The sequence below is a fragment of the Motacilla alba genome, chromosome 3 (genome assembly GCF_015832195.1).
Source record: "Motacilla alba alba isolate MOTALB_02 chromosome 3, Motacilla_alba_V1.0_pri, whole genome shotgun sequence".
NCBI classification, from domain to species: domain Eukaryota; kingdom Metazoa; phylum Chordata; class Aves; order Passeriformes; family Motacillidae; genus Motacilla; species Motacilla alba.
Genome location: NC_052018.1, coordinates 63,894,115 through 63,919,222, shown reverse-complemented (window position 1 = coordinate 63,919,222; position 25,108 = coordinate 63,894,115). Strand labels below are relative to the sequence as shown.

Here is a 25,108-nt window from a genome sequence, read left to right as displayed (position 1 = left end):
CTCCACAAGACTCTATCACAAAGGCAGAGTGTGCAGGGGTTACTTCCTCCCTGGACATCTAGGGATTCAACATACCATAGAAAGAAAACACAGATAGATCATAGAGACACCTGCTCCTATGGCCAATGTAATGGATCTGCAGCCCGAGGAGTAAACAGCCACAGAAGCACAGGCACTCCTGGAATGATGCATGCTTAGGTCCTGGCCTGTGACCAAGAAAAACGAATGACTGTTGTTTCAGGTGGAGAACTTTCATAAAACAGACATGTCCGGGCTGAGTGTACTTGCAGGGGCATGATGAGAATGACCATCTCAGAGCATACCTAGCGAGCCATTCAGATGTTGACATGCTGTCCCTTGCACTGACAATCTTGAAAGATCACTAGAAAAGCTTGAAGCTTATCACTCAGTTTGATTTTCCACCACACTGAAGTGACTCAGATTAAGCCCCTCTCAGGGTACAGTTTATTAATCATGGCAATTACTGATCACAATGCTGTTAGAATCACTGGATATGCTAAAAGAGATGCTTTCCTGCTCAGGTAGCAAGATGAGCAGAAAGGATGCTATCAGGGCAGACAGACTTGATCTTACACTGCCCTGGCTACCCCGAAAGTCAGCAGCCATGGGGTGTTCAACACAGGCAGATCTGAGCAGCAGGGACAGGTGCACCCATAGGTACAGCCTGCAGACTTGCTGTGCAGTATCCTGACACCATACTCATAACAACAGAAAGGCACAAAGGCTCAAAGGATTTGTGGGGAAGAGCTGAAGATTCATCAGTTCAGTTACAAAGCATGAGAAATGCTTTTGGACATGACAGACATACCAAAAAAACTTAAACTTATGGTGTCTCAGAAGTTGCCTGTCCTGTACGGTCTGGACTCCATCACTGCCCCATCAAAAGGGAGTCCTGCTACATATGAAGAAGGTCAACACAGAGAGATGCATTTACATGGTCCAGGAGGTCCAGATCAGACAGTCCTTTGTTAATGCTCGAGGTCCAGATCAAACAGTCCTTTGTTAATGCTCGAGAACCATGTGGACAGAAATAATTTCTTGAGGTGTTCCACATACACCACAGATGCATATATTTCTATAATATCTCCTAGACATGATACACTACCTTTTCCTATATGATTCTTAAAGCTGTCGGAGACTATTTTTACTTCCCTCCACCTGAATGAGTAAACTGGAATTTGTAGCAAGCAGCTACAATGTTTGCTTCTGAAGCATCAAAAATTACAAAAGTGGGACATATGACATGAAAACATACTCCCCCCATGTATACAGCAGAAATCTTAAAAAATCCTCTCTGTGAAGTTAGGAATCAAAGGTTATGTTAGCCTTACTAGCAAGTGCTGTCATTGCAAAAATGGGGAGTCCCTTCACTCTGAATTCAGAAGAAAACAATGTACTTTTTGAGCTAAAACACATGATCAGAGTCACCTCATGGACATTGACTAAACCCATGTTTACAAAGCAAACTCACCATTTCCCTGATGGGAGATGACTGTTAGCTTTTAGGAAAAAATCTATGGATTTTTGTTATTTTACATAACTACTCTGTTATGTAATTCAGCATATGCTGGTAAATTCCCATGTGTAAATAAATATCTTTCTTTGGAAGTATCTTTCTTGGGGAAATTCTGGCACTGCTGATACAGGGCAGATAGATTTTCTCTACATTTAGAAAGCTAACTTGAATTTCTGGCCACTCATAAAGCCTCTCATGTTATTCCCCATGCACAGAATTTGCTCTACGCAAAGGAAATGCCTTTCCTCTGCCTTTGAAAGTCCAGGAATGAATTCACTTCCTCATTGTCACTGAAGGCTGTGAGCTTTGAACAGCCCCAGAAAGCAGTTAACCTCTTAACACATGAGATTCTGAAACCTATTGAATGCTTAGCACTTTTGAGGTAAAATCCCAGTTGAACAGTTTGGTTGAGAGTGTGCCAACTGAGATTAATTCTCACATCTAAACTAGTAACTCTAAAACAGGATTTGCAGTAAGTGCTGTTGGTACCAGACCCCTCACACAATTCTGTTCTCTCTAACAAAATCAAAACAGTGTGTTCCTGAAAGAGATGTTGGCCATGTGGCAGCAGTTATGGGCCTGACACAGCCCAAGAGGCTCGACAGACTGTGTTGTTGTCTGTCATGTTTAGAAAACCGTGAACATAAAAAGCCAGCCAGAAGCATTCACCAAGTATTGCAGAAACTGATATTTCATGGCTATTTCTCCACATTTAGATGATTTGGGGGAAATTACAAAAATTACGGAAGAAAAGAATGACAAGCTTCATGCTCTATGATTCATGACTGAGATTACCTTCACATGGTCACTTTTTATTCACTTAGCCCTCCCCATGTAATTCCATCACTAAGAGCTGCTGAGAAGAGATATTTCCATCTTGAGAGAAAACAGTATCAGCAGTTTTCCCATTTTGTCAAGGAATGATACAGTCACTCATTCAAATATGCACCAAATACATGGAAATTAAAAACTATTCAAAATAGCTTTACTTATTTTAGAGTGTAAGGCTAGCTTAATAAATTGAAACATAGATAACAAAATAAATTATTGGACATATATAAAAGAAAATGAGAACAGTTTGCAGTTCTTTTTTTTTTCCATTCAGATCATACAAACTGCTTATATTTTGGGAGAAAGTAAGAATTTCCAGTGAAACTAGAATTCACTGGGAAAGAAATACAGAATGCTAAAGATCGGGAAGACTAGCAAGTCTGCTGAACAGCAGGTTGTTCTATCTAAGAAAGTTTTACTGACTGCATTACATGTTGAAATTGTTCGAGGAACAGAGGAGAGAGGAGTAAGAGCTTTAATTAAGTGAGCAAGTATTTGCTAGTTGCATTCCTTGACCCTTCCCATCCACTCCCAGAGGATATAGCTTTGTGCTAAATGCTTACTTCATACCTAAAGTTAGAATAGCTGATCATCTCATCAGATAGGAATATAGAAAGGAAAATAACAGTAGTCCCTGCTTGATTTCACATGAGGCATTATCTTCAGCTATTTATTTGTTAACCACTTGCTGACTCATGGAATGCTGAACTGCTGGCTGAAGCAAACAGCTCCAAAATCAGACTCTGCTTTAGAGTCCCCTGCTGTGGTGTGCACTGACATTTTGGTAGCACAGCAGTCATGCCAGCCTAAAGATCAAGTTAAAAGCTACAGTGATTGGGCTTGCACTACCTAAACCCAGTCACTGCTCTGCGCATTAAGGCAGTTTTGGAAAGCAAAGACATACCTATGCAGAATCCATCCCTCTGCAGAGCTATCTATGCAGTGCTTTGTTCTTACAACCCTCAACCTAAATCAAAGACCATTCTGGCAGTAGTAGTTCACAGTTAAATGAAGTCTGCTACTCATGGATGGTAACTCTCTGGAAGCAGGGACCACACTGCATGGTAAATAACCATGTGTCTAGGTGTTAAAGTACAGCAAACACAACACAAGAAAAGATTCTATTCTAAAGAGTATGTTGTCAAAGTTAAACAAGCATGATAACAGAAAAGTGTGAGGAAAGAAACATTCACAAACTTAGGATACAACTGAGAAATTGAGGGGCCAGAATGTAAGCCACAGCCCCAAATCCCACAAGAAACTGTGAAAAAGCACAGGATGGAAAAGTACTGGGAACAATCCAGCTTGTTTCTATGCTCTTTCCTGGACAGCTTCTCAACCTTTGTGAGAAACAAGGCAGTGAGGTCAATGGGCCTTCAATTTGGCATTTTACTGCTGTACTTAGTTTAGCCACACGTCTAGTCTGAGCCTGCATCAAAATCTACTGAAATCACTTTGCTCTCCTAAGCAGAAATAATGTTCCTCTTATTTCTTGCTGGGGTCTTGTTGGAATTCTCGGTACTGTGCACTGAAGAGGGTCAGTAATGGTGGGCTGTGCTGCTGTCTCAAATATAGCTATACATAGCTATGTCTGCAGTTCTAAGGGGCCCTGAGGCTTGCTGCAGTATCTACAGATATCAGAGGAATAAAAAACAAGTTACAAAGATTTTATCGTCATTGCTTAAACTTTATCATGCATTTCACAGACAACACTGCTGAAACTTACCTCCAGACCAGGGGGTAAGTATACGGTTAAGGCCAGTCTTCAGTGTGGTTAATGCCATACTTAATCCCCGTACAGATAATAAAACCTGTTCTTAGAATGTCCAGTGTTTGCCTCCATAGCTCATTTTCCACACTGCTTCACCATCCTTAATGGGAGAATGCCACCCTTACAGCTTAACCTTCAGGTTAACAAAAGGAGCTAAGGCAAGATTTGAACTTTCAGCCTCTTTGAACCCAGTGCAGTTCCAGCCCTTTACTTCTGACACTTCTCTCACAAATATTAAAAAGAAGGAGAAAATGAGCTCACACACACACACAAAAAAAAAAAAAAAAAAAAAAAAGCAGAGGAAGCCTTGGCCCCAGGCCATAAATAAGAATCCCTACTTCCAGTACAGTCACTTGCCAGTATACCCTGGTAAAAGTCTTCTTTGGAATCTGTAGTTTCTTTTACTGCATTCAGTGTAATAAGTGTAATGGAAAAAAAAATCACAAAACCAGTTCAGCTCTTGCTATCTAAGTGGCAGACATGATTTGGGGTTTTTTGGTTTTGTTTGTTTGTTTGTTTTACCGTCATTACTTGATTCAGTAATAAGCACCATCTTTCTGTCTGATAGGTGTTGAGAGGGGATTTTCCCCCCTCTCTTTCCTTTGCACTGACAAGCTCTCATCACTTCTCCACCAGGAAAAGAAGCAATGAACAGCTCCTGGAAGACAGAAGTGCTGAACTCAAGCATGACCTCAAGCACTGCTCTTGCATTAAAAGGGATTTCCCTTTAATGATCCTTTTCCTCCCTCCTAGATGAATCACACCTCTTACGGAATTATCTGATATTAAAAGACACAGTAAATGATTGAACTGTTAAAAGTCTGAATGTTACTATCCATAAATATTACTACAGTCATTATCCTAGCATTGAATATTATGTGAGTACTGTCTTAACAATGATTCTTTCCTAGTGCAGCCTCTCAAATATTTAGCAATGGTGTTCTGAACACTCTGAAGTCTTGGTTTAATTTAGTGAGCATGAGCTACTCCTTCCTGAACAGTAAAAAGAAGCAAAATAATTAAAATAATTTAGAGATCCAGACCTGAATGGGGCCTTGAGAGATTTCTTTTTTTTCCCCAAGTACAATAAGGAATCATTATTGATTGATGTGCATGAAACTGATTACCTAAATTTTCACAAAAAATGGATATTCTGCAATTCCCAGTGACAGCTTTCTCCAGGGTTATGTAAACATTACCACTTACAAGGGTGGACTGTTTCACCCTTACACTTAACCAGAATGTAGACAGCTGAAAATTAAAGTATTTCCTATTCTGTCCTTAATGCCAAGAACTTCCCTCCTCCCTCAAGAGATGCAGACATGCATACATACCTAAAAATACATGTGTGCATGTCAGTAGTTATGTGTGTATGTGTGCGTATTTACACACACACTTTAAAGAAGAAAATTTTCCTTGACTTTATACATATGTATATATGCTTATATTTCATGAAATATAAGCATTATACCATAAATTATGAGATAAACTATAGGGTATAACTACAAAAAAAAACAAACAAGAGTCATTCAGAAAAGAGGAATGTATATTCATGCATTCTATAACTACTGGTGTTGCTAATGTTTTTAATGTATTCCCACACTGCTGAGGAGTTACGGTTGACAAGACAGAACTTTATTTTGTGCTGTGCAAACTCAGATCAAATGAATTCCTGCCATCCTGCTCAGACCTGCTTGATAAACATCTGCTCTAGCAATCTGCAATCAACTTTGAGTTTATCAAGGTATAAACAGTAATTATTAATATTCAGACGTGCTTACCATTTAGAAACCAAAAATAAGCTGTTGCCTTTTCAGGTTTTCCTGGGTCTCAGCATCTCTATCATGGGTAGGACTACTTGTTAATTTATTTGCTGCAGTTTCCTATACAAAGCAGGGTGCAACTCGGCTCTTTTTTCCCTACTCCCTACCTTAGCTCATCATTCCTACTCGACAGTTATACCCTCCATCACTTCTAGTACTTTCTGTAAAACTCTGTGAGGGGCTGGGCTTCATATTACATGAGAGAAATGTTTTGGATAAAAACATTGTTTTTTCTCTAATCAGATCGCTTCAGCAATCTGCTACCTCAGTCCCCATGAGAGGATAGGGGAAAATGTCCAGGAGAAGAGAACAGTAAGATGCTGACAGAAACATATACTGTGTAAATCACAGCACAGATGCTGCCCTAATTATGCAAGCCCAGTTCCCTCAGGCATCCAGTTCCCTGGATTTTAGCCACCCCTCAGATTACCAATCATCAAATGCGGAGCCTTCCTACCCAACTATACTTTCCAAGACAGTAGAGTGGCTAGGGGAGCAAAAAGAAAAATAAAACAACACACCCACAAAAACCTTTAAAAGAAAACTCTCCAAGGAGAGGAGGAAAAAAAAACCTGAAGGGGTTCTTTTTCCAGCCATATCCCTGACTTCTTTTTGAACAAAGGCAGAGGAGAAGGATGGCGTGCTGTACAGGGCCAGCATAGGCCTGTAAACCCTGGGAAAGATCATATTGCCACATAGCCCTGCTGTGTGACATGAGCAAATTATCTGAGCCACCTGCTGCTACTGGAGGTGAGGTGAAGGAGTTCAAAGCTGAACTCTTCCAAAATCCACCTGTTCTCTGAAGGAGTCAATATTTAAGACCTGATTTCAAAGTGTGCAGCAACCCTGGCTTCTCATCCTGCCACTGAGAGGAGTGGATACTCAGGAACAGGCGGGAGCTCATTATCTGGGAAGATTAAGTGTTTTAATACTGCGAGAAACTTTGTTCCACTGTATTTCATTTCTGGGTGCCTTCAGATTGTAAGGCTGTTGAGCAAGAAACTGCCCCTTTTCCAGCATACATCCCATCCATAAATCATATTAACAGGCCTTAAATATTGGGGTTTTATTCAGTGATTTTTTTCACTGCACAGATATTAGCACATTGTTTAAAGGTGTGCATTGTTTACAATAATTAGATTTAATGATTCCTACAAACTGCTAGTTGCAGTCAAGAATTTACAATCATATTCAGACACTAAGATCTCCCTGACTTGATAGTGTTATCCCAAGGTTCTGCTCTTTACCTGCAACAATCTGACCTCGAGCAGGGCTGGATTAAAGCACATGTAACATCTCCCGCCAAAAATGCCAGCATCCTGGGACTATGGGGTTCTATATTGGCCTAACCTCTAATTGAAGAAATGAAGTCACTTGGGGTTATTTACAACACAGAGCCAAAACTGTGGAGCACGTACAAGCTAAATAAAAAAAAAAAAAAAAAAAAAAAAGCCAAAACAAAAAACCAAAAACTTGTTTGGGTCTGAAAACCGTCTGGAAGAGCAATACTTTCCATGGGACGGGCCTCTTAATGTCCTGCTGGAATGACGGGGCAGGGATGTGGGCATCTACACCCCAGCACCTGCAGCCGAACACCGGTGTGCCAGGGCAGGCGCTTTGCCACACGTGCCCGTGAGGAGGAGGACACGGGAAGGGCTCCCGGGGCAGCCGCCTCTCACGGCCACAGGCTGCGGGGCACGGCCGGGCCGCCGCTCTGCGCAGGGACACGCAGTTCTTCCGGACCCAGCAACGCAACAGCGGGCCGGCCCGTGAGCGGAGCGAAGCCTGCGGGACGGGATGGGCAACCCCCTGCCCGGGGGGAAAGGAATAAGGAAGGAAGAAATGACATCTCGGCTCCCGAAAATCCCGTGGGTGAGTCACGGCGGGCGGGGAGGCGGCGGGGCTGCCTGGCGGAGGCGCCCCCTGGCGGCAGCGGCCGCGGCGGTTGTCACAGGCCGGAAAGTCCCGGCGCTCTGCCGGTGGAAATCCCCGGTGGGGTTTTTTTGTGTTGTGTTTTCAATCTCCCTTTTTTTTTTTTTTTTTTTTTTCACCCGGGCGCTTAAACAGAAAGGGAAAAAAACAAGAGGCTGGGCTCAGCCCTTCATTCCGCAGCGGCGGCAGCGGCAGCAACAGCAGGAGCTCCGGCGGGGAGAGGGTGGAGAGAAGGGAAGGAAGGAGCCCCGGCACGGTGGGGGTTGATGGATCCTGAGCGCGGCTCCGTGCCATCGCCTCAGCCTCACTGCTGAGCAGGAGTCACGGCGGGATCGGCCGGAGGAGGAGCCGCCCCGGAGAGGTGAGCGCCGCTCTGGGCAGGGCCCGGCGGAGCCCGCTGCACCGTGGCAGGAGGGCGCCTGGGGGACCAGGCGGGTCTGGCGGCGGGCTCGGCCGTGCCCCGTGCGCCGGCTCCCGGCCGGGCGGGGACGCTGTGCCCGCTGCTGCCGGCCCGGCCCGGCCCGGCCCGCGGGGGCTCCGCGGCTGCTGCGGCTCGCAGAGCGGGCTCAGCGCCGCCGGGCTTGCTGCGAGTGCCGCGGGGAAATCCGCGCTGGAGCTTCGGGCTCCTTCTCCTGGGAAGCTGGCGGGCCGTACTGTGTCCTTTCCGCCTTGCACGCCCGGCCCCCAGCGGAGTAGTAGGGCAGGGAGCTGAGAACGCGGAACACTTACTGTGTGTAAGCCAGTCCTGAGGGATTTTAAAGAGCCTCGCTCCTCATCTTCTGATTTGGCGAAGAGTAGTGCTTGTGTTTTGCTTTGTACCGAGCAAAGACCCAGGCAGAAGAATCTCGGGTGGCTCAAAAGGTATTAAGCATGTTTGTTTAAGAAGTTTTAGCACTTTATGGAGAAGTTTATAACTTGTCGGTTTTCAGATAGTAGACAGAAAATGAAAATAACTTTATGAAACCAGTGGCAGATCTCAGAACAGTATTCAGCTTTCCCAAGCCCAGCATCCTCAGCATTACACCTTTGGAAAGGATGCTGTCTCTAATTATTGTTTACAGCTGTTCCTTTCTGGGAATTCCTAGTCATTACTTGTGAGAAGGTTAAAGTAGCATAGCACACAGCAAAGCACAGTAGACTATAAACTGATATAACTGTAGCTCAGTTTTCTACTTTTAAATCTTCAGCTTAGATGTCTGTTGAGTTCTGTTTGTTTCATCACATTGATTTTGAAAATAAGGGTTGCTTGGCTTTTGCCATGGTTCACATTTATGACTGTAAATAGCAGAGGCAGTAATTTCCACGTGTGGAGGGGAAAAATGCCCCTAGAGCATAGTCTCGAATAATGTAGTTTCAGTGAGTGCTTCTGTAAACTCAGTACTTTTTGTTACTTAAAGCTGGAAATAACCATTTCAGGAGTCAATGCCGGTAGTGCTTAGTCATGTGATTAATCTTTATTCGTGTAAAAAAATCCCATTGACTCAATGTTTCTACTAACATAAGTAAGGAATTCAGTACTTTGGTCATCTCAGAGCAAAGCAGACCTGTGGTTATCACAGGTAAGGGGTTGTTTATATTTCCTTTTTAGACTCATTCATACATTTAAATGCAGGATTACCTAAATAGCATGTGTAAAACTATATGGGTGAGGAAAGTGGATGAGAAAATAGGTAATTTTCATTTTAAGGCTGTGTGCTGGTGGGGGAATGATAAGAATATGCCATCTTTATTACCTGAAGGAAAGCTTTTCCATATGTTGCAGGATGTGACAGCTCTGCACACTGTCCCTTGTGCTCTTAGGGTGTGTGAATGACATCACCCTGAAGTAGGACTTTGTAGCATCGCCTGTTTCAACTGTTTCTATTTTGGGCTTGTCAGGTTATCTCTCCATCACCTGGTTCTGAGAGAGGTTACAGAGCTCAGCTCTTGGCACCTGGAGTTTGAGGTCCCCTCTCACCCTGAGAGGGTCTTTTCAAAAACTTTGGCTGGGCATTTGGAGGTGGATGTTGCCAATGGAAGTGTCTGGGTGAAGAGGAGAAAGCAACTATTTCCCTGGGGGGAAGGAGGTGCCAAAGTCCTTCTGTGCCAGCAGGGTCTTCTGCCTCTATAGACCTGGGAATGCCTTCCTCGTTGGTCTGTCAGGCTGGAGTTCTTCCTCTCTCTGTGCCTCCCATCTCCCTGAGAAAACTTCCTAATAGTTGCATAAACAATTTTTAGTTGCTTCTTGTTTCCCTGTACTTGATGTCCTGAGATTGATACACATATATGGCTTGATACTTGTCCCTAGATTCATAATCACAGTGGTAGGTTCTCCTGATGTGACTAGCTATACTCTAAACATTTTAGGCATGCATACTTTTGTCTTGATACAATTTTTGCTTTGTTTTTAAACAAAGCAAGAATGTTTGTGGACAGCATGGAGAGTCTCTCCCTGTAAAAACAGGTTGTTGTTGTTGTTATTATTGTTCTTACTGTAGTGCACAGGGGTTTTGAAGGATGTGGTCCCTACGTTTGGCTCTAAGTAGCCACAAAGTTAATGTCCTCTGAGTAAGAATTTCATAGAATGTAGCAGATTTGAGGTTATGGGTTTCTTTTTTTGTTGTTCCTGCTGTACCCCATGAGGCCAGAGTTACTGAAGAGAGGGATGCAGAGCAGTAAACATTACATGTCCTACTGTGGAAATATATTGGGGGTTTTGAGCCAAATGGAAATGCTTTTTCAGCTCTGTTGACTTACCACTGAGTAATAGTGGCACTGCAGTCTGCACCCCCACATACGACACAAGCACTTCTGAGCTATAGCTCTGCTGCTCACAAAATACAAAGAGCCTCAGGAAAAGTAACCTAAGCCTGTCCTCGAGTGACAAATTCCTTATCTACCATATCTGGCCGCTGTAAGTGTGGGACTGATACTAGCACAGCCTGCAATTCTTTGTGCTCTTCCTGTGCTCTACTGACCATCACTGCTCAGAATGTATGGGCTCTGGAAATCTGAAGTGGTCATTAACTGCTTTTTTTTGGCATGTTAAGAGCTTGAAAGGTCCTGAAATTCAGCAAGTGCATATGGGATTACACTGTGCAATTATCAATTAGTTAAGTTTCCAGGATAATTTTCCCTTCCCTTGACCTTGCCTTCTCTTATCCTCATTTTGATTTAAATGCTTTTTTTGAATGATGATGCAGTTTCCTTACTTATGCATAAATCCTCTTCAATATCACAGTAAATTATATTAGCAAATGAGTGGGATAAGCTGATCAATGTCTGTATCTGAGTAAAGCAGAAAAGTTAGTGAATGTGAGCTTTGAAAAAACGTTATTTATGAAAGGCTTAGATGGGCTGCATCCACTCTGTACTTGTTTTAGGCAAAACTTCATCCAGAATCCCACCCTGAAAGTGCCTTCTCAGTCATGGCAGAAGTGATAGCACTGTGATAGAAGGACACTAACATGCCAATAAAATGATTCTTTTTCATTTCAGATGTGTTCTAGAAACATGGCTGGCCAACACATCCTTCCTCAAGCTTTGTATCAGAGCAATATGCTGAAGGCTATGAAGATCAGAGAGAGGACACCTGAGGATCTAGTCAAACCTCCCAGTGGAATAATTCATCACTTCAGGACTATGCACAGATACACCATAGAAATGTTCAGAATGTGCCAGTTTTGTCCCCAGTTTCGGGAAATGCTTCAGAAGTCCCTGACTGACCAGGCTACCCAGACTTCACTGGAGCGCCACAGGAAGCTCAACTGGTGCAGGGAAGTTCGGAGACTTGTTCCTTTGAAGACTAATGGTAAGTTTTGAGCAGGTCTTTGCACTCACAGTAGAAGAGGTCATACAAATGTAGCACCTTTATTAATAGCATCTGAGTTCACATTACTGAAACAGAAGCACATGGCTTTAAAAATGTGTTGCCTTTCAATCTGTTTTGAAATTAAAATTCTTTCCACATGATGGGCTGTCCTGAGGCTGTAACAGACCCTTGCCCATACCACAGTAGGTGAATATTGTAGAAATTTCACAGATATTTTCATAATATCAGTAACCTGTGGCACTTCAGAGTTAAGAACAAGGCAGGGAAACTTGATTTGGAACCTACAGCCTTCCCATGAATCTGGCTGCTACATGTTGGCTGCCTCATCGGAAGTGCCAAACATCCTTTAATGCCAGGCAAGAGGAGCCTTCAGATGCTTTGAGTGACCAGGGATGCATTCCCATGTATATTTAGCAGAAGCAAATATCCTTCCAATAAGCCCTGCTGTTGTAGCTGGCAGGCAATGCTTGCTTGCTGATCCAGCTTTAACAACAGTGATGGCAATAGCACTCAGAACATGGAGCCTCCCGGGAACCTGACACTGCTGTCCCTGGGGTCAGCGCCTCATGCTAGGGCTGCTCCCTCATCCTCAGCTCCGTGCCTGGGTTTTCCAGCTCTTGCCTTCCCTCAGGGCCCACTGGTAAGTCCCATGTGTGTGACTGACACCCATCTTCATGCAACACAAATTTTGCAGTGCCCTTTTCTTTTAACAGTCAGTGCTGGTTTCAGGACTTGGCTTTTGGGTTACTCTGTGTGTGTGTTGCATCAAGTGCTACAAATGAAAAGGCACAGCAGTAGTGCCAAGATTTCCTGAACAGGTTATATTTGTCCACAGTTCTGAGCAGGAAACCTTTGCACATGACTGTAAGAGTCATGGGCATTTTGCATTCAGTGGAGGAAAGATTCAGTAATGGCTATGACTTATGGTCACGCAGCTGCAAACTTGGACTCGGGATTCCTTACAGCACAGGTTGCCCCTAACCAGGAACAATAGACTAAGACAGTGAGGACTTCAAGAAGATGAAAAATACTTACTCTTTGCTCAAGGAGCAGATCACAGCAGTTATAGAAACACTGGGTGTGGTGGACCTGCAGCATTGTTGAAGTCCACGTTGTGTTCTGGGTTTGCTTCTTTTCATATCTGCTTGTATACACATTGCCCTTATCTTCCTAGTCCACATTTTGTTCTTTCCAAGTTCTGCCATATTTCTCAGTCTGACTGTACACAGCTGTGTTGTACAGAAGCCATAAAAGCAGACCCACTGAGTGGATGTCACTGCTCAACCTAAAGCCTGATGCTGATGTGCATGTCTGTAACTGTTGTAGAGGCTGGTGGGCTTTTTGGGCTGCCTCTGCATTGGTGTAAAATTCTCATGACCGCAATTAGCGGTGTGCACAGAAGTCACGGAATTGTAAGCTTTGGAAGGACCAGAGTTGCAGCCAGGGCAGGCTTTGTGCGCACTGGGAAGGTAACATCACTCCAAGTATTGCATCTTAAAAATTTCACTCGGACAGATTTTCTAGGAAAATGGACAATGTGCACAATTTTTGCCCAGGGCAAAGAGTAACAGTTTTATAATCCCCCATCTCCAGTCGATACAAATCCTGCAGGGGTTAATGCTGCCTGGACAGACCCTTGTTGGTGACCACATTACATTCAGCAGCACTGCCCTCCTTCTTTGTCTCATGACCATCGGCCAGCGTTACACATGGGAGTAGTGTGGATTTGGATCGCACCCATGAGCAGGCGTACGAGGTGCTGAAATATTAGGGCAGGTTGAGGGAAGTCAAAGTAAGATTTGTGGTCTCCCCATACACTGAGCAGACAAAGAACTTGGCTTCAGTTCAGTGCTTCAGGGTCATTAAGTGTATGAGGAGGAGTGGCTTTGGAAACCTGTGGGTTATGCAAAGTAGTTGCATAGAAGGACCTTTGTAGGAGAAAGAAGGTAGATTGGACTGTGGGAGAGGATCTCTGAAAGAAGTACAGGAGCTTGGAGAAGCCCTGTATTATCCCAGAAAACAACTTTTTTTTTTTTCTCCCATGCAGCATGAAAAATATTTTTTAAACATGTAGCTGCTTAACCCATAGATATGGGAAGAATATGTTAGTTCTCTCAGTTAATAGTGGACTTTCTTCAGAAGATTCTGGGGTTTTTTCTGATTAAGGTTGTAGCTGTTGAAACCAGAGCAAGTATCTCCTACAGGATCTTTTGATTTATATTTTACCTAATATGTTTGTGAATCTGTGGAGTGGTGGGGTTTTCTTAATTAAAAAAGCCATTTTGCATCACCACATAATTCTTTGCAGACATCTGAATGGAGATAGAAGGAAAGTGGTAGGAGGTATAAAAATCGAAACTGTTAGGGTTTTTTCTTCTTTTTTTTTTTTTAATTTAAAAATTCCAGCATCTATTGGCTGTAGAGATTTCACTTGTATAATGAATTGGCATTCATTCCAGCTCGCCCAGCCACACCCCCTGGGAAAGTCCGAGGGAGGCCACGCTGCACCCGCAGAACAAAAAGTACAACTGTTGCTCAATTGCTAGTCAAACGGTGTGGGGGAATTCCAAGTGCTGTGTAAGGAATTTTGGGCAGAGCTTCTAAATAAAGAACCGAAAGTGAGCTCTCAGAGAGAGAAAAAAATTAGTCTTATCTTTGCTCTAGATTTTGCAAAGGGAAAATTTTAATGGGATTAATATGTCATCTTTCTTGGTCAGAAGGAAACACAGTCAGTTTTTCTGTCTTCTTGGTTGTTCCCTGATTTTTGAGCTCAAGTAAGCAGCCTGCAGAATTGAAGTAAGCTTTGCAGAACAGCATTCATAAAATAGAAGGCAGTTGCAGGAACCTGATATGCACCAATCCCATAACAATTTATGAAGCATTGAGTAGATTTCAAATTATATCTTATTCAGGAACTGGAGTCTGTTGTAGGCTTTTCTCTGCAATTTCACAGAATAAATAGCCAAAGTGTTCACAAATGGTGTAATTGAACTCATCGTGTATGTGGCAAACTGGGTTTATTCTTTGTGGGAGTTCTTTGGGTGGGTTTGTTTGGGTTTTTTTCACGTGAGAAAAATCTAGTAGCTTTACCAGGGTTGATGTCTTCTATTCCAAGAAAATTGCTGTGGTTTCTTAGCATTATGTGAATCTGTTTACCACTGTGGTAGACATCAGACCTAGTTTTGCATCTGAGGATGTGAGAGTAATGATTCTTGATGCCTCCCTTTCAGGGGAGACATCCCCTTTTGAAGAAGATGACTAGAGATAGAATTTGAAACCCAGACATAGATGTATTCTTGTCACACCTTTTAATTAAGTTAGTTATCTCCTCTGATTCTCAGTTTCCCCTCTGAAACTGCAGAATATCACAATCCTTCCTACCTGTAAAGAGGAATTTTTCAATGCAAGGAGATTAAGTCAATGAAAAACAGTGATTCTATTTTCATTTACACAATTTTGTGTTTTAAAATCAGCCCTCTAAATAATATATGTAGCAACCCAACACACAATCATTTCTGAGAGGAAGGCCAGAGGTGTTCCTATTGCTTTACGTAAATCACCTGCCATTCCCTTTCTGTCTCATTACTTTTTACAATTCCATCAAGCACAGCCAAATGCCAAGCAGTGCTCATCAGGAGGTATGAGGCTTGGTGTTACTATAATATTTTCTTAATGGTTTCCATTATCTCAACCTCATGCCGTTGGGTGTATATTTGTATAAACACCCAAATGAGGGAGATTTACTTTTGGTTTTTTTTTGTAATTTAAAGATGACTTTGTTGTGTTTAAAAAGCTATTTCAGCTGTGTTTGACATTAGTAGTTGACCCCAAAATTTAGTTTGTGATATCAGTCAAAGGTAAGTAAGATAGGGAAGGGGCATTGCTGCATGACAGCTTAACTTGGACTGGTGCAGAGACAAAACCAGTAGGGAGGGAAGTTTTTTCTTTCTATCTCTGAACAGAAACCATAACTCTGTCCTCCTTCTTTACAACCCTTCTGTCTGAGGCTTAGAGAGAAGTGCACAGGGAATATGCATATGTGTGGTGTAATTCTACGTCCCACAGGCTTGTGGCATTTTATTTAAGTAGCCTTTTGAAAATAATGCACTCTTTTTTTTCCCAGGTGATGGAAATTGCCTTATGCATGCTGCATCGCAGTACATGTGGGGTATTGAAGATATCGACCTTGTCTTAAGAAAAACGTTGTTTAGTGCTCTCAGGGAGATTGACACACGGAACTTCAAGCTCCGCTGGCAGCGGGAGGCTATTAAATCCCAGGAGTTTGTAGAAACAGGACTCCATTATGACACCCGGGTAAGGCAGCCTGAGGGAGTGGTGCTGTTTTCTGAGTGCTTGCCAGCGTTGCCTTGCTCATTCTGTTTGCTTTGTGGCTTCATGGATTCTGTCATTACTGGAGAGCAGAAATAGTCTTCCTTTGGAGGAAATAGGAAAATGTGATTATTTGAGCACTGCTGTGCTGCAGCTGGTTCCTGACCTCCATGTCTTTGAACCATTGGTGACAACTGTTTCTTTCCTCAGAACTGGGAGGAGGAGTGGGAATACCTCATTGAAATGACCTCCCCAGAAATCTCTGGGGCTCGAAATAGACTTCCCTATAATGCGCTGGAAGAAATCCACATCTTCATCCTTGCTAACATCCTCCGAAGGCCAGTTATTGTCCTTGCAGGTGAGTTGCCTGGCCAGTCATCCCACTGTGTTACTCTTGTGCTGTGTTAGTAATCTTAGTCAACAGTTGTTGTTTTCAGGTAGATGCATTTCAGAACATGGTGTTTTCAGAAATTATTATAAAACCCCCAGCATATATTTTATATCTCTTTTTATAAGTAGCACATACTTATTTGTGTTTTCTTTTTCTTCTTTATGCAGATAAAGTGGTTAGAAGCTTAGAGTCAGGCTCCAGTTTTGCTCCTCTGAATGTTGGTGGTGTTTACTTGCCTCTCCTGTGGCCAGCTGAAGAATGCTACAGATACCCAATTGTGCTTGGCTATGACAACATGCATTTTACACCACTGGTGACTCTGAAGGACAGCGGGCCAGGTATTTTTCAATTACGTTGTTTGGTATTTATGTTACTTCTTCAAAACCACTGTGCTGATAAAGCATTTGAAATATGATCTGATTTAGATTTGCATTTTTAAAGTTAAATTAGATTAATTTGAAATATATTCCTAAAATGTGAGTAGAAATAGTTTTGTCTGTGAATCTGAGTAGAAACTAAAGGTTACCTTCAAGATATTGGTTGAAAGTAGAGTGCAGCTCACCTGCTTGTAGGCTGGAATTGGTCAGAGGGTAACCTCTGCTTTATTGTGTTCTGGCCTCCTTTCCACATCATAAGAGAAAAGCTTTCAAGGATGCAGTCTCACAGCAGGATACCACTGCCTGTCAGGAATAATGAAATATATGCTTTACTATTTTTAATGCATCTCTTCTGAGAGGACAGCAGTTCTCTAGGTTCAGGTTACAGCATCATCCCACCAAAAGGCATAACAAAGATCTACAATCCTGTTCAAGTGGAGAAGATAGTTGCTATGGGGACATTAAAACTACCGTGGGATTGGAGCTAAGTTTGTGATGTAGCTGTGTCTGCGACCTCCCCCAGTGGTACCATGCAGAAACTCCTTGCTCTGCCCAGCTGTTCTCCTCTCTCTCAAAAATTTAGTGGTGGTATCTCCATGTGTTGCATTTTATGGTTATTCCTAACTGGCTGGTTATGTTTGTGTAAATATACATATATAAACACACACACACATATATATATATATGTGTGTGTATGTGCTAATCCATCTTGTTTCCCCACAGAAATCCGGGCTGTCCCTCTGGTCACCAGGGAGCAAGGCAGATTTGAGGATTTGAATGTGCACTTTCTGACAGATGCAGAAGAGAGGGAGAAAGAGCAGCTGCTAAAAGACTACTTGATATTGATTGAAATTCCAGTGCAAGGCTGGGATCATGGTACAACTCATTTAATTAATGCTGCAAAGTGAGTGTCATTCCTGTTTCCTCAAAGTTATCTTACTTGCAGAGGTGGGACAAGTTGGGCAGCCCAGTGTGTTCTTTTGGTCTTTTCTTCCTTCCTAGGTGGCCCATGTGTTTACTACCTGAAATATGAAACATCGGCATTACTGTCGATATGTTTTGAAGTAGTATGAGCTGAGGCCAGTCTCAAATTTAAAGGCAAAAATGTGTTCAGATTTAGCATACTGAAACTAGCATTTTAGAAGAAAAAATCCATTTGATCAGTTTCACTGACTTGGATTACATAGGAGGCTGGCTGAAAAGTAGTTAAATGCAGGAACTAGTCAGCCCAAGCTCTTGTGCTTTGTGTAAGGGCATATTGCATAGTGTGCAGTTGGTATTATTTTGGCTGCCCTTGGCCTGCCCAAGAATATACTTGGCAGTATATTCTGAGCACAGATGCCTCAACACCCTGGGCTGTTCCGTGTGGCAGCAGGCAGGAAGCTGTGGCCAGTGGAGGAACCAGTATCTCTGCTGGTCCCCCTGATGGCTGAGCATCAGTAACATGCAGGGAGCAGCTGGCATCAGCTTCTCATATTCAGTGGACACTGGCAGTGATGCCTAACCAGTCCCCTCAGACCTGATGGAGGGGAGTAACTCCCTGTATCCTCTGTCTTTGCTTCCACTACCACACGGAAAGGAATCTTCATGTGCTGTTGGCTGGTTCTGGTGTAGGGGCCTTGAAAATTAAAGTCCTCCTACCCATAGCATGTAAGCACACGTAAAGGCTACCACTTGAGCTTCCCTAGTTGCTTTGCCTAGATGTGTTCTGGAGTATTGCCAGAAATATTAGCTCCTCATCCTACCAACTGTGGCATGGTGAAGCTCCAGTGTAGAGTTTTCCCTGCAGCTGGAGGCAGTAAGGATGGTATGATAGATGCTAGCATTGCACATGCCATGCTGAAGCCCCACAGTTTGTTAGAAGAATTCTGCTGGTAGATACAGACCCAACAGGGCAGAACAAGGAGCAGACTTCATGATAAACTGCATCGTGAAATGCTTAGCCCACTGTAGGAAGGGCTTGTTCTTAGTGTGGGTTGGTGAAGAAAGGGGTCTTTCTACTCTAACCTCTGCTTAGTTGAGCGCTGATCCTCAGAGAAATTCACCATTTGAGGGAATTCACCATTTCTGCTTCTGAGAGATTTCCCATATTCTTTATGCAAACAGCTCTTAGACAGAAAACCCTCACTTAACCTTTTAAGAATACTTCTTGTTTAGCATTGTGTCAGGATATTTATTTCAGATGTGAAAGTCTCCATCACTGAACACCTGCTTTTAAAATTATTTCCATTTACAGCAACAGTGTAACATCCCAGATCTTCTGAGTAATATGGATGTGCATTAAATCTACATTTCCTTCCCACGTTGCTTGTATTTGCTTCCACCCCCACCATCTGCTCTTTTCAACCACTGATGCAATCTTCCTTTTTTGGTTGTCAGGTTAGATGAAGGCAACCTACCCAAAGAAATAAACCTCGTGGAAGATTACTTTCAACTGGTACAGCATGAGTACAAGAAGTGGCAGGAAAATGCTGAACCTGCTAGAAGAGAGACATGTTCCAGGAACAGACAGGATCTGTCACTTTCCCAGCTCTCCCTCTTACAGATGAAATGTGAAACGCCAAATTGCCCTTTCTACATGTCTGTGAACACCCAGCCCTACTGCCACGAATGCTTTGAGCAGAGGTCCCAAGGAAACAAAGGAAGAAAGCAGACCTCCAAAGCAGCACCTGAGAAGCTGAAGGCAGCTGGGTCAGGCTCCTCCCGTGGGGATATTTGTGAACCTGGGGGATGGACATCTGAAGGGCCTGTAACAGAGCCTCGCTCTGCGCCTCCGACCGCTCCAAGCCTTTTCCTGTACAGTGAAACCACAGCCATGAAGTGCAGGACCCCAGACTGTCCCTTCACATTGAATGTGCAACACAATGGGTTGTGTGAACGCTGCTACAACTCCAGACAGCTCAGTCCCTGCAACAACTTGGATGACCAGAGACACTTAGACTACGCCACATGCAAAATGTGCCGCCAAAAGGCCAAGAGGACCTTCAATGGTATATGCAGCACTTGCTTCAAAAGGTCTACAGAGCAGCCCCCAAATGGCAGTCCTGCTTTCCTGCCCACCTGCCACCAGAGATCAACATCTGACCCGTCCCAGATCTCACAGATCCTCCACCAGCACTCCTGCCATCAGGCTCCCAACAGCCATGGCAAGGAGCCCCCGCCACCAGCACTGCCTCCTGAGGAGAACAGGGGAGGCAACCTCTGTAGAAAACCTGGTTGCAAGTTTTTTGGGACATCACAAAATGAGGGCTTTTGCACACTGTGTTTCTTTGAGTACAGGGAAAACCATGGTAAGTGGAGATGGAGTGAGTTCTGACACACTTTGGCTGCAGATCAGCCTCCTTGAACTGTGAAGTTTTGTGTGTACTGGGTGGTAAAAGGGCAGGTGGTGATGAAAACAGTGTGAGGAGAAGGTGATTTTCTGTCTGTTATTATCCCATTGTCGTGGTTTAACCCCAGCCAGCAACTAAGCCCCACACAGCTGCTCACATACTCTCCCACCAGCGGGCTCAGGTAGAGAATAGAAAACGTAAAAGCTAGAGAACTCATGGGTTGGGATAAAGAGAGTTTAATAGGAAAAGCAAAAACTGCATACACAAGTAAAGCAAAACAAAGAATTCATTACTTGCCATGGGCAGGCAGGTGTTCAGGCTGTGTCTTCTCCCATGCACCCTTGCCAGCAGGGCAGTGTGAAAAGCAGAATATGCCTTGGCACTCTGTAAGCCCTGCTCAGCAATAACAAAAACATCTCAATATTATCAACCTTGTGCTCAGTACAAATCCAAAACACAGCCCCATACCAGCCACTGTGAAGAAAATTAACTTTACTCCAGCCAAAACCAGCATACCATAAAGGGGCACATGGCAGCTGTGTGAGAAATCTGTGAAATCTCTTGTAAAACTTCCTTTCAGCTTTGATGGAAGCAAATCTTAAGAGGGGGTGGCTTTTGATACCTCCCCATCATCCACTGCAATCATGGTTTGGTATGAATTGTCTTCACAGCTAGACAAGTTGTAGAGGTCAGTGAAGGAAATGCTGTAAATGTATGGAAGGTACTGAAAATCAGTTATGTTAGCAAGGTGTTTTAAAAGCCTTGAATACTGTGTAGATCTCTATCTGTTCTGGATCTAACAGGTATAATGCTCTGGAGTAACCACTGTACTTGTCTTGACAAGCAGAGCAAGTAGAATTTGACTGTAGGTAATTAGCTTGTATTTTGGAGAGCTTTGGAGCGTGTTGGTATACTCTACCTTGAAATCTTCCTTGGTAATACCCTGCATGTGCATGCACGTGTTTAAAGACTGACTTTCAAAAAGGCAATAGTCTGTGAATAAATCACAGCATGAAATCTTCAGCTTTCATGCCACTGCCCTGCTTCACAGTAAAGAGCCCTTAGGTATAGAGCCTGAAAGGCGTATATAAGAGAACATTATTACTTATCTCTTCAGACTATTTTATTGCTGGTAAGTTTGCCGATACAGATAAAGAGACATGGAATAGGTTGGGTTGGAAGGGACCTTTAAAGATCATCTAATTCAACCCCCCTGCTGTTGGCAGAGACATCTTTCAAAACACTGAGCTTTCCACATGCATTCAGATTAGGGAACTTCTGTGCCAGCTTGCAATACCTTATTTTCCAGCATTGCTCACAATGATTTTTTTTTTCCTTCTGATTGTGGAACATATAAGATTGCTTCATGAGACTAAAAAGTATAATGTACTTTTCCCCCTTATGCTCTGTACCTCTGTATTTCAATTGTCTGATGTGACTGAAATGGGGGAGGCTGAAATGGGTAGGTCACAGACGACAGTCAAAGTGAAGTCAAAGGTGAAATTTGTCTTGACTTCAGTGTGATCTAGGTTTCCCACTTAGAGCGAGTTTTTCCCAAATCATCTGTTTCAACAACTTATATGAAAGTCAGGCTACATTAGCATGCTTATGTATGTAATATGAAGAAAGATTTACCAACTGGGGGAGTCTCAGGATTGTCAAAAACCCATTTATAGTTATTCCTGTTCTGTTCAGTGCCCAAATCCACAGCACTTTATTCCCAGGTTGGAGTTGTAGGATTGCAGCAGGTAGGCAGATACCTGTTTGAGGCTAGTTGATCTTTTTAATTTGTTTTCATTTTTAAGGTGGGGAGCTTTTTGTAGCTGCTTTGGGTCATTAGATCTGTTGGGCACATTCAATCCTCTCCTGTTCATGCTTTGCTTTATAGACAGTGTTTTGCTACGCCACCAAAGGAGATCTCAGAGGAAGTCTTCAGCAGCGGCTCAGACGGGGAGCTCGGCTGCCGGCTTCCGTAACACGGTGTCCTGCCAGCGGCGCGACTGCGGCACCCTGGGCAGCACCATGCTCGAGGGGTACTGCCAGAACTGCTTCATTATAGCCCAGAACCAGCGATTCCAAGAAGCCAGGAGGACAGAAGAACAGCTGGTGAGGCAGCCAGAAGTAAGTGTGAACTTCTCAAAATCTTCCTCTTGTTTAGCGCTGCTTGTTTTTCTCTTGTGGGAGCAACTTGGGATCCATACTAGAAAATCCTCAAATGGCTGCATCTTAACTATCATGGAAAGACAAGCATAGAGCATATCATGAGTTTTTTCTGCTGCAGTTGAGCAGCACTCATAAAAAGTCATTCTCAGTTTAGGGTTGCCATGGCCATGCTCAATTTTACCTCCACTGGAATTTTGCCAGCAATTCCAGTGGAAGCAATTGGACCAACAGCTAGGTTGTTTTGTTGATTGGAGAAGGATTTGCATTCTTACCCTTAGAGCCATGCAGCTGTGTTAAGGGGTTCAAGTTGCATTTTTGATTGAGTCCATCACAGATTATCTTTGTTCCAGATAATGTTTTTAATTTGGTTGGTTTTGGTCCTTTTAAAATTGAGAGTTGCCAAAGATAAAAAAGCCAGTATTTTTTTTCCTAAGAAATGACAGAATTTGTGATTTTCTTTGGTAAAACTCAATTTGGCTCTTGGTACTGCACTTTGTAGAAGTGCCTGAGAGCAATCCCCAGGTGGTTACCTATACAAACCATGAGCAGAGTAAAAAGGAAATGAAAAGCCATTTGTGCTGCCAGCACAGCAGCTGACAATATGTTTTAATATTTTTCAAGAGAACAGGGCAGCACAGAGGAGATGCGCAGCGAGCAGCATTGAGTGCCCAGAAGAGACAGTGTGCTGTGGCTTCGTGTAGAAACAACCTGGCCTGCAGGAGTGATGACCTGTGCCCCGAGTGCCGGCGCCTTGGTCAGCTGCCACCGTCAGGGAGTGCCAGGGAGCCGGTGGCACAGGAGCCTCCCAAGCAACGCTGCCGAGCCCCTGCCTGCGACCACTATGGCAATGCCAAGTGCAATGGCTACTGCAATGAATGCTACCAGTTCAAACAGATCTATGGCTAGTGGGGATCAAGAAAGCAGTATCAACTACTTCCTTCCCTGAAACGGTGCTATGTCCAGAACACTTAACAGTCCTGGGAGTGGGAGGGTGGGGGGAAACATAAGCTGTCTGCTCAGATCATGTTTATTCCCAAGAATGGGAATAAATTTCTACTTCCTCTAAACACTGCATACAAGGACTGCTGAGAAGGTCACATTGCCTTCTGCACAGAGCTCTCATTCATGACTAAGCTCCTACAATGCCATATTTAATTCTTGGACTTCCCAGGAGGAAGTGTGAAGCATTTGAATCCAAAGAACTTCCCAGTTCTGTCTGTTTCTTAATACCTCCCCTCTCCCAGGCAAGGAGCCATGTATACTGTTGGAGATGCAGGACCTTTTTATGGTTGCATACGTCAGTCAGAGGCAAGTCCTTCCTGAATGGAACTACCCAGGACAGACTGATGCTACTTCCAGTTGACATCTGAAGAATCGTGGTTTGGTTTGCCTGTGTCCTTGCAGTTCTTAGAGAACTCACCAGGGCAGGAACTCCCACAGGCATTTAGGGTGATAACAGTAAGCACTTCTGTGCTTGCAGAGCCCTCAGCAAACCACAGCCAGAAACAAGACCAGCACTGGTCTGCTCCTTTAACATGCTTATCCTAACCAGCATTTAGATACTTTCCCAAATCCCAAGACAGCTGGAAAGACAGAAGTTGCAGAAGAAATGCATGTGATGGTGAAAATGTATCCTGCCATTTCCCCACTTGTGTGGAAGGAATTACCTCCAAATGACAAGAAAAACCCCGAAGCCCTTTGTCTTCACTTCTGAAACGAGATGGACTCTTGTCTCTCTTGCACTGCAAATGTCAGGAGTGTGTGTGTGCTGTTCCTACCCTCCCTCCCCCTTTCTGTCACACTTTCTGTCATCCTTAATGTCATTCTGTTACCACACAAACAGCTGGGAGCTCAGTAACAAGAGTTCTTCAGGGCTGAGATTTTACTCCTGAAGTTTATGCATCCACTTCTCAATCTGCAGTAATTTCTTTAGCAACCTCAGCTTTACCGCTGTGCCTATTACCTGCTTCTCTCTTCTCCTTTTACACCTTTTAAGTTTTCAGCATCTGTTTTGCTGCTATGATTTTGGAGGTGAGATCTCTTCTAACTTGCTTCTCAAGTTTAGAATCTTTTTCTAGTTACTAAAAAAAACCGGTTTCTAAAAAGAAAAAAAATTAAATAACTCATCACTTATTTCTGTTAAATTTTATATATTTTGCAAACCTTAATGTGAACTTATGTTTTATTAAAATATTTATATTATTTGAAACAATGCAATTTGAAATTTGCACAGCTAGGATTTTTTTTTTACATATATTTACTCTAGTGTTGAAAGTTACAAACTTAAATGTATGATTGAAAAACTTTCTCTGCTATAAAGAAATAAATTATTGAAGGATTGAATTTGTTATTTTTCTCTCTGTGCGAGAGAGCACAGTTGAGGGTGGGACACCCCCAGAAGGAAGCCTTTTTGTTCAGCACTACCATTCAGCATGTTACTGCTCCTTGGTGCAGATGATGCAGCCAAGTGCTTTGAAGAGGTGGTAGATAATTTGCTGTAAGTGGGTGTTCTCTCAGAAAGGGCTCTTGGTTCTGTTGAAGGACCTGGGCATAAGGAGTTGGTTCCTGTGAGTGCAGAGTATTTTCAGAACCCCAGAAGAATGAGTGTGGTAGAGTATGGATGGTGCAGGAGCAGACTGAAACAAAACCTAAGCTACACTGACTTGCCTTGGCTTTCTGTGTTATTCCATCCGTTATTTCAGGAATTCCCAACAAATGGTGCTTGAGTGCCACCCTGGGAGGTGGTGGTGGCAGCACGTGATCCCAGCCTCCACACAGCTGTGTGTGCAGCCTCCAAGGCACAGACCAGGC

General features: G+C 43.4%; 1 protein-coding gene across 2 annotated transcripts; it reads left to right on the top strand.

Annotated features, from left to right (window-relative positions):
• The first annotated feature begins 7,920 nt into the window (after positions 1-7,920).
• On the top strand, positions 7,921-24,756 carry TNFAIP3 (TNF alpha induced protein 3). Of its 2 annotated transcripts, none has more exons than XM_038133331.1 (9): positions 7,921-8,255; positions 11,372-11,684; positions 15,829-16,019; positions 16,245-16,392; positions 16,593-16,763; positions 17,526-17,706; positions 19,182-20,092; positions 22,023-22,255; positions 22,919-24,655. In XM_038133331.1, the coding sequence occupies exons 2-9, from the start codon at positions 11,372-11,374 to the stop codon at positions 23,201-23,203; spliced, it is 2,433 nt and encodes an 810-aa protein (XP_037989259.1). In that variant the 5' UTR covers positions 7,921-8,255; the 3' UTR covers positions 23,204-24,655. The 2 variants fall into 2 exon arrangements, with proteins under 2 accessions (XP_037989259.1, XP_037989260.1); XM_038133332.1 differs by lacking the exon at positions 7,921-8,255 and adding an exon at positions 8,279-8,755 and having other exon boundaries at positions 22,919-24,756.
• The last annotated feature ends 352 nt before the right edge of the window (positions 24,757-25,108 follow it).

Excerpts from the sequence above, each read along its gene's own strand:
- TNFAIP3 (XM_038133332.1), top strand. The coding sequence starts at position 11,372 with ATGTGTTCTAGAAACATGGCTGGCCAACACATCCTTCCTCAAGCTTTG. Across the intron at positions 11,685-15,828 it reads TGTTCCTTTGAAGACTAATG|GTGATGGAAATTGCCTTATG; the intron begins GTAAGTTTTGAG and ends TTTTTTTCCCAG. Across the intron at positions 16,764-17,525 it reads TCTGAAGGACAGCGGGCCAG|AAATCCGGGCTGTCCCTCTG; the intron begins GTATTTTTCAAT and ends GTTTCCCCACAG.